A 9,755-nucleotide genomic window follows, 5' to 3' on the forward strand; every position below is an offset into this window, starting at 1 on the left:
AAGATAATACAATAATGGTCTTAGTACTACTGGTAAGCCTAGGAGGAACACACTACTAACTATCAACTTACAACCCTAATTCTCGACCTCTACACCTTCCTATCATGGTTCATATCCACAGTAAGCTGAAGCAATGACATGTCCTGCCTAATAACCTCTTCCCATACTTCTTAGGCCTACCCCTTCCTTTCTGCAGACTCGCCATGGACAACTCCTCACACCTCCTGACCGGTGTATTTATGTCTCTCCTCGTCACATGCCCGAACCATCTCAACCTAGATTCCCACAACTTGTCCTCCACAGATGCCACTCCTACCTTTTTCCTATTAACTTTATTCCTAATCCTGTCTTTCCTGGTATGCCCACCCATCCATCTCAACATCTGCATTTTAGCTACTTTCATCTTCTGGACATGGAATTTCTTGACAGGCCAGCACTCAATCCCATACAACTAGCCGGTTGAACCACCACTCTGTAGAACCTACCCTTAAGTCCAGGTGACACATTCTTATCACACAAAACCCCCCAGGCGAGCCTCCATCTCATCCACCATGCTCCAATACGATGAGTAACATCCTCGTCAATCTCGTATTGTATTGAATAATAGCCCTAAGATACTTAAAACTATCTCTTTTCGGGAGACTTGAGTGCCAATCTTCATTCCACTTCTTATTCATGCAACCCATCACTAAACTTGCACTCCATGTACTCAGCTTTTGACCTACTCAACTTGAAATCTTTAGACTCTGGCGTCTGTCTCCAAACTTCCAACCTAGCATTAACTCCGCCTCGCGTCTCATCCATCAATGTAGAAAACCGAAGCAAAAATAAAAAACTAAAACTAAGTACTACAATCAGAAAGCAGAAACGAAAGCAACAACAAGTAATCACAGAAGTCAAGAAATACGAAAATATACAAATAACACTAACTCATGTACTAAAACTACTGTTACAGACAAGGACAACGCTCGACTACCTATCCTAACCATTTACCTTTATTCTAAACTTCCACACTTTCCTATCCATGGTCATGTCCTCACGGCCAACCAGATTTTTATATTGCAACTAGATCCCTTCTCTAGTCCTTATATAAACATAAAGTTAGAATTATTTTATAACATTATGTGGTTGTTGTTGTATGTGGTAGTTGTCTCATTGACACCACCATAATGAAGAAAGGGTAATAAAGAAAGAGTAATAGACAGGAAGATCTGGTCTTTCGCCAATTCACGATATGACTCAAACATACACGCAACTTTTCTTATTAATCTAAATTATTTTGTTTTAATATCATGTTTCATCTTGAGTTATTAATATTCTTACATTGAGCTCATGGAAGTTAAGTCTTTATCTTTCAATTGCTAAACCTCATTAACTCCTTATGATATTTTTCTTCTCTAGTTAAATCTCCCGCAATATGCCTACATATTACACTTTATGTGGAGAGCCCCATTATCATCTCACCAAAACTGGCATAATGGTGTGCACTTTTTTTGACCATTCTTTTCGTGGGCCTTCTCTAACCATTTTGTCTTAATGCCATCACTCGTGACGCCGAAAGGTGCCATAAAATAAATACCCAAGAAATTTAAAGAGCACTGTTTCTTCAATAAATAGGATTTTCATTAGAGTTCCTCGTCAGAAGAGATTTATGTCTATTTTCGTTAGTATTTTCTTAATAGACTAGCTATTTTTAGATGTCAATTATATTGTATGATATTGGGAAGTTTGATAGGAAAACCAACTTTACTTTATGGAAAATAAAGATGCATGCCGTTCTTGTACAAAATAGTTTACATAAAGCATTGAAAGGGGAGAAACCATTCGATATGGAAGATGAGATTTGGGATGAGATCGATGAACAAGCTCGATCAATTATTCATTTTTATCTCGCAGATGAAATTTTGTGCGAAGTAATTAATGAAAAGACGACAAAGAAATTGTGGGACAAGTTGGAAGCTCTTCATTTGGAAAATATTCGCGTGAATAAATTGCTTAAAAAGCAATGCTTATATTCTCTTCGTATGAAAGAAGGTACACCTCTTACTTCTCATATTAACGAGTTTGAATCAATCGTAACGGATTTAGAGAATTTGGATGAGAAAATTGACGATGAAAATAAGGCGTTATTGTTATTGCGTACATTACCGTCTTCGTATAAACATTTTGGACTATGTCAAAGCTGCTTTGAAATCCAAGGAGGGAGAGTCAAGTGAAAGTATTGTCATATTTTAGATCTAAATCAAGAAAAGGATATATAGTGTGTTGGAATTGTGGCAAAACTGGTCATACCCGTAAAAATTGTGAAGTTTTGAAATTGTGAAGAATGAAAAAGACACTTTTGATCCTTTTGTTGGGGCAATGAAATTTGCATAAATTACAGAAGTGAGAAGTGAGAACTAACTCCTAATGGAAGCCTTTAGCCCCTCACACAATTATTAATTCCTGTTTCGTGACATTAAAACATGAAAAAATGATGTTAGTCATATTAAGTATTGCTCACAATGGCATATTTGATTGGTCCACCAATTTTCAAGCCAATCAGAGTCCGTCAACCAAACTCAAGAAAATTACGTATATAAACACAAAAAATGGACATAATCATTAATTGCTCTCTCTTGACCCCAAAATGCTAGAAATGATGTTAATCATGGTGAGTATTGCTCACAAGGCTGTATCCCATGGATCCACCAATTTTTAAGCCAATCTGAGTCCATTAACCAAATTTAGAAAAATCATCGTGTAATCATTAATTCACATTTCATGTGGCCATGCATAGTATTTTTATGACTAAAAATACTAAAAATAATAATATTAGTCATAGTGAGTATTGCTCACAAGGTCGTAACCGATGGATCTATTAATTTTTGAGCCAATCGGAGTCCGTCAACCAAACTCAAGAAAATCATCATGTATATAAATACACGAAAAATAGACATAATAATTAATTCCTATTCCATGACTCCAAAATATCAAAAAATGATGTTAGTCATGATGCTTATTGCTCACAATGCCATATTCAATAGATCCATCAATATTTAGACCAATCCGAGTTTGTCAACCAAACTCGGGAAAATCATCACATGTATAAACACACAAAAAATGGATAAAATCATTAATCTGAAACGCTAAAAAACGATGTTAGTCTTGGTGAGTATTGCTCATAAGGCTGTATTCAATAGATCCATAAATTTTTAAGCCAATCCGAGCCCGTCAATCAAACTCAGAAAAACCATCATGTATACATATGAAAAAATGAACATAATCATCAATTACTACTTCTTGACCCCAAAAAATCAAAAAATAATGTTAGTCATGGTGAGTATTAATCACAAGGCCGTATCTGATGGATCCTCCAATTTTAGGCCAATCGAAGTTCATCTAATAAATTTAGGAAAATCATCACATATATAAACACGAAAAAATGGACGTTCATGTTTCACGTGGCCTTTAGGACGATTTCTAAATTTTCATGTGTTATAGTCCACACCATCTGCATGAATTTGTGCAATAAGCCACCTCAAACACCGTCTGAAATCTCATTCGGCGCCATCAATACGCCAACAAGCTACAACTCGAATATGACCCATAAAGAAGAACGAACTCTGGCAAAAAACTATCCAGCTCGCGTAACGAATAAAATGGTCGAACAGATGCTATGAACCTACGTTAGAGAATGAGAAACAAGGCACACAAATAAGCATAAGGAACCATACTCAACATCTTACTGTTGCGGCGTACAACCCGATCTACACATGACACCGTTGCGGCGTGCAACCCGATCCAAACATGACACCGTTACAGTGGACAACCCGATCCAAATAACATACCCGTGGCGGCGTGCCACCCGATCCATACATAACAATAAATAAGGAAATACTCATCAAGCCATAATACTCATACCTACGAAATACCCAAATATCGACCACAAGCACGCCAAATGCATAAATACAACCATGGGAGGCGGATAGCGCCATGTGCTACAAACACTCAAGCATGACTAAAGTGCAATAAACGACCTGCATCTAGAGAGCTATCTTGCTCATACCACACCAAAAGCTAGACGTGATCATAACACATGTTCGAATAATCCAGTCGTCTCACAACCCACATGGCATAATAGAGTATTAAATAGAATATTTGACGACATGAATAACATCCAACACCCGAAGACTCCTCCATAAGCAATGTTATGCTGAATGAACACACCCGATCTAATGTAGAGCATATATTCACATTAGATCTACCAACGGACCTCAAGCCGATTCCAATCATCCCATACTGGGCCAATAATCTTTCAAGGATCCACAATGACCATATCCATAACAAACACGAGCAGCCGTCCAATCCAGAACAAACTCCCATAGTCCACTCCTATAGGAATAGAGCGCCTCTCAGGTACAAACTATCCCATCAGCGACAACACCAGATCTCCATAGCCGATCTCAATCTCTGACAATCAAAAAACTAACACGTCGCACTCATACGAACTTTCCGTGGAATATACCCCCACAACCTTCCATGCTAGGTAGCAAAATCTGAACATGAATGGCCATCAACCATGCTATTTCTGTAATACCAAGTAAGAATCCACAACCCAATACACAATGCCTCTTCCACAGAACATCGTCCTTAGGCGACATTAAGATAATGCCAGCTTATTCTGAACATCTAAATTCTCCCCCGCTCCCCCGAGTTCGTGACATTCTTATCAACACCAAACCGACACCTTGATCCTCAACTCCCAATTTCTATATCGCTCACTGCACCTAACATGCCGCTATGCGAGAGTACATGAATTTCACCATAACCCCTGAACCACTAGTAAAATAAATACTTCATCGGCTAAAACCCCTTTCACTCAGCACATTTAAGAAGAATAATTGCAACACACAACCAAATTCCCATGACCGCAGAAAATACAAACCTCAAGTCGTAGTCTAAACCGCCATAACTCTTCCGGGATCCATTTACACATAACAAAACTATCAGAATCAAATACCTCCAAATCAATTAAATTACGGTGGCTGTCAAGACCGTACATACAACCACGAATCACCTGCATAGCTTCACACACTGAAGGAATCGATGATTTCCACAACCATGCTGATTCAAACCATCACTAACTGATTTCACTTCTTCCAATTTACTCTTGAATTGCCTTTGAAGTAATAGTTTTATTCAAACACATAACGTACCTCAAACAACACTCATCCCGAGTGACCTAAATCACAAGACCACATCGTCTCAATACCCATAAACCATCTCATACCCTCCTTGTACACTCAATAGTATCTCTAACGGATACACCCGTTCTAAAAGAACTTCTACGAATCCGAAGTTGTTTCTCTCATTCCTCCAACACTGCACTGCTGATCTGATGATAACATAGAAATCCCTTGAGTATTCTTCACACTCTATGGCAAAACCCAGTCCTCAGCCACATAGCAAACCCAAAATCCATAGACACCGCACTTAAATTCTTGAACCCACTAGAACCATTATTGAGAGTCACCCACTTTGACATGTTCCCGAATATAACCAAACTCTAGTGCTTTGCTAGCACATGAACACTTCCAAGGAAACAATCAGATGAATCTCTTTCCTTGCACATCACATACATAAGAAGCATAAAGTCTGAGTCATCCCAACATCGGCACATGAATCGATAAGGTAAAATTTAGCACACATACATCAAATTCCTTACCCGAAAAACTCTTGATGTTTCTCCCCTTGGTCATAACTAATCTACAACCGATAATCCGATACTGCCAAGGCACACAACCACATGACCCAATCGTAGACGATAGGCTCACCCACTTTGCTTTAAGCCACAATTTCATAAATCCATAAATCGCAATGATTCCTCCTCCTCGGTTACCATGATTTTGCACCGCCACTCCGCAAAAATCCTCGCAATCTCTTGTTAAACTTTGCATAACATAACTTGAATTATCATCTCCAAACACACACTCGACCTCCTGACCTCTACACCATCTTCTTCAAGCGATCCCATCTCACATCGTAGTACATAATTCATGTTGGATAGAAAAATGAAATTCTTCAGAGGACCTTTACTAGAAATCACGCAACTCCTAACACCTCACATGAGATAGCCCACATGTGTAACCCCATATCGACTTCTTCCAACGACATTGCCCTGATTACAGCCATCACAAAATTAGTTAATCCTCTTAAGCCCATGCTAGCCCACCAGTCGAAGGCGCCCGCTCATTACCGTCAACATCAGATGAAGGTCTAGCGATGCATCCAAAACTCGAAGTCATATTACATCCCAAGCAAACTCTTTCCATCATATTCAAACTTTCGAAGCACAAAGCTACCATCTCAAATGAAATATACATACTTAGTCCCTTGTTCACCATGACCATAATAGCATCAAGTTTTCTGGAAGCATGTGGCTATCCTACCATGAAATCCCTATGATATGCTAACATTCCCACTCTAAGTTAACCATCTTCCAAAGAGAACTACTCGACCTATAACAATTCAACCTCCGCGAGACACCTCCCACCATGTTCTTCCTCATCATTCGCTGCCTAAATACTGCCTCAAATCATAATCCATGTCTATGGCACCATAACTAATAAATCACTACCAATTCTAAGCCTCCTCGAAGATCATCTTTTTTGAGCCATCAACATTAGAAACACTGATTCCACTTTGAAATCGCTACACACCTCCTTCTCTGACAACCATTTCTTAGGCACCATTTCACAACACATTGCCCCGAAGGAAAATCAAAGAAGATCATAACACTGACGAGCCTTAATGCGTTCAAACAAGGACGACGACACTACATCACAAATGATAATTCCACCACGTCCGAGAGTATCAAGTCTCGCTACTCTGTCAACCAAGGCCTGAACACCCATAGTCCGATTGCCTTTCATGCGCTGGAATTAAATGCCGAACCTCTAAACCATGAATCGGATAATCCTCCTTTTGAATCATTCACTGCCACGATACATAAATAGGCACTTTACCATTTACACCAATACTGCATGATAACAATGTGTGAACATTGTAATACACTGTACATAGCCTCAAAACCGTAGGCAATACTAGCACTGAGCGGAAATGATAGAGCATCCTTCCACAAGACGACGATAAAGCGCGCCCGAATACGCAGGAAGAAACATCCTGCGCCACGTCTGCATTACCACTACAACTCCTCGATGCCCGATTGATAACAACCGTTCAATATCGTATAAGAGTGAGTAGGAAGGAAATGAAGGCATAAACTTCAATGGAATCAAATCGCACGACAAGGAATCAAGAAGGGAAGTGCTCCTAACATCTCTGTAGCCTCTCGAAGATAAGTACAAACGTCTTCGAATCGATCCGCAAGACTCTACTAGACTCGCTTATGATCGTGACACCCAAGTGAACCTAGAGCTCTAATATCAAGTTGTCACGGCCCAAAACCCACTATAGGTCGTGAGGGCACCCAACGTCGCCGTTAGGCGAGCCAACAGTGAACGAACTTAATTATTTATTTTATTATTTTTGAAATCATGAATCTTATTAGATAGAGGAATTTATGCATTAAAAATCATAAATAAATACATTTCGGATAAATTATAAAGCAAATATATGTCAATGTAAAGCAAACCTTAAACAAATTCTAGAACATCCCAAAACTCGGTATCACAAGTGAATGGGCATCTACTAAAGAGTGCCATAATAATAATACAACATATGACTGGAATATAAAATAGACATGGTAAAGTAAATAAATAAGATGGAGACTCGGTGGGTTGTGACACGTAGCCTGGAATGCAGCTCACCATAAATTTCCCTCTGCAGCTGCGCCTACGCGCCAAGATGACCATCGATTGAACTTGTTAGATCCTGCACATTTTGTGCAGAAGTGTAGCGAGAGTATGTAAATCAATGCATACCCAGTAAGTATCTAGCCTAACACCGGAGAAGTAATGACGAGGGGTCGACATCAACACTTACTAGTGGTCCAATAAATAAAATACAAGAATTTTATGTAGACATGAAATACAACCACATCAATAGAATAAGAAACAGTAATTAACGTGATCCTTTCATGAAATATCAATTTAAAATTTCCATATAGTACACGCCATCTTAACAAATAAGAATCATCTAAGTAATTTATCCAATCTCCGGTCACAAGGGGATATCATGTAATTTCCAAGTTCAATCAAGAGGAAAAATCTTGTGGGTATTCGGACTCCCAGCGATTTTACGCACGAATTATGCCGAGGTCGTTCGGCCTGATCCATATAGTTGTGTACATACACTAGCGTTATAGGGCAATGAAACTGAAATTCTGCCCGATTCTCATATTTTTGTGTCTTATACCATGCTCTCTAGTGGGGCCCCAGCAACCGAAACCGAATCACCTAAAATTTTACTGGCCCATCAAAAATGACCTAAGGAACAATAGTCACCACCTCACCATGACCGTTACTTGTTTTTTGGTATTTTAGGGCCATAAAATCGAAATTCTGCCCGATTTCCAAATTTTTTTATGCTATAGCCCACATTTCATGGATCCATTCAGGAGCTATTTTTAGCAATAACCGGAGTTGCTCTTCAACTTCTCCTGCAAAGAAAGAAGACAGAGGTTTAAAGTCAGAAGCAACTTCAAAATGCCAAAGCACTCCAAGTATTTAAACGATTATCAACCGCCAGACTTACTTCTATCAGTAATCTCTAGATGGCTTGAAAGTACTTTGTGCATAAGCTCCTCTTTAGTAATCACAGAACGTTTAATTGATTGAAATAGGAAGTAAATCATGTCGAAGAACTTAGGTAAGCTCAAAATCATTTTCTTGCGCCATTTCGCTTGGGATATAGCTGGATCTTTCTCCTCTAATTGCTTTTGCTCCTTTTCTCTGATCTGCAGATCCATGAAACATTTAGCCGCTAACCTTTAGAAGTAGACCAAGAAATATAGAATATAGATTTCCTAATTTCTCAGTTCAATGGATCAATTTTTTTTTTTTAATTTAATGATGCCATGCAAAATTAGTCAAAATTATATATTATCAACAAGGAAATGGTGTCTTGAAAGAAAAGTTCTTTCGTGTCTTACCGATAGCAGAAGATTCTCAGGAAGAATGTCAAAGATTTCATCATCTATTGACGATTCTCTACTATGGATGACTTCAGAAACCTTTGAACTCTTCACAGGAGTATCAAAGGTCAATGACCTAATACGAGGAGGGTGCCTAACTAGCTTTTGTGGTGATTCAGTTAACTCTCCATCCGGACTCATATAACATCTCTTGGTAGGTTGGAGCACAGGTGTAGAAGTCATCAATTTTGCTGGTGTAGATGTATGTTTTGCTGGAGTTTCGTCAGCACTTAATAAAGGCGAACCATCTCCACCCTTCATGTTTTTTTAATGGAGTTGTGGGTAAAGGAGATGGTGGTAAAGTACCAGAAAGAACCCCTCCTGCTGATAATTTTGCTCTGCTAGTTTGTGTCGAAAGCAATTTGGAAGGAGTTTTATCGGCAGATGTAGAGGTGTAGTTCTCAGTGGAATTCTCTGCAATCTGGGGTTCTGAGACTCGACAAAGTGAAGAACGAGGAAATTCGAATTTGGAAGGAATTTTCATGTGCTATAGTCCACTCGATCCGGATCTTCCAAAATTTTTGTCGGCCCATCAAAACCGACCTAAGGAACAATAGTTGCCGCCTCGCCATGGCTGTTCATCATATTTTTGCGTTTTAGGGCCATAAAATAGGAATTC

General features: G+C 39.0%; 1 protein-coding gene across 1 annotated transcript; it reads right to left on the bottom strand.

Annotated features, from left to right (window-relative positions):
• Positions 1-8,110: 8,110 nt before the first annotated feature.
• Positions 8,111-9,535, bottom strand: LOC107803149 (CDT1-like protein a, chloroplastic). Its single transcript, XM_016626787.2, has 3 exons — positions 9,095-9,535; positions 8,698-8,899; positions 8,111-8,602 (listed from the first exon to the last, which is right to left on the bottom strand). The coding sequence occupies exons 1-3, from the start codon at positions 9,395-9,397 to the stop codon at positions 8,526-8,528; spliced, it is 582 nt and encodes a 193-aa protein (XP_016482273.1). The 5' UTR covers positions 9,398-9,535; the 3' UTR covers positions 8,111-8,525.
• Between the last annotated feature and the right edge of the window lie 220 nt (positions 9,536-9,755).

Source organism: Nicotiana tabacum, chromosome 13 (assembly GCF_000715075.1).
Source record: "Nicotiana tabacum cultivar K326 chromosome 13, ASM71507v2, whole genome shotgun sequence".
Classification (NCBI taxonomy): domain Eukaryota; kingdom Viridiplantae; phylum Streptophyta; class Magnoliopsida; order Solanales; family Solanaceae; genus Nicotiana; species Nicotiana tabacum.

Coding starts and splice junctions, on each gene's coding strand:
- LOC107803149 (XM_016626787.2), bottom strand. CDS start 9,397: ATGAAGGGTGGAGATGGTTCGCCTTTATTAAGTGCTGACGAAACTCCA. Junction 8,900..9,094: donor CTGAGAATCTTCTGCTATCG/GTAAGACACGAA, acceptor ATGGATCTGCAG/ATCAGAGAAAAGGAGCAAAA. Junction 8,603..8,697: donor TCTAGAGATTACTGATAGAA/GTAAGTCTGGCG, acceptor CTTTCTTTGCAG/GAGAAGTTGAAGAGCAACTC.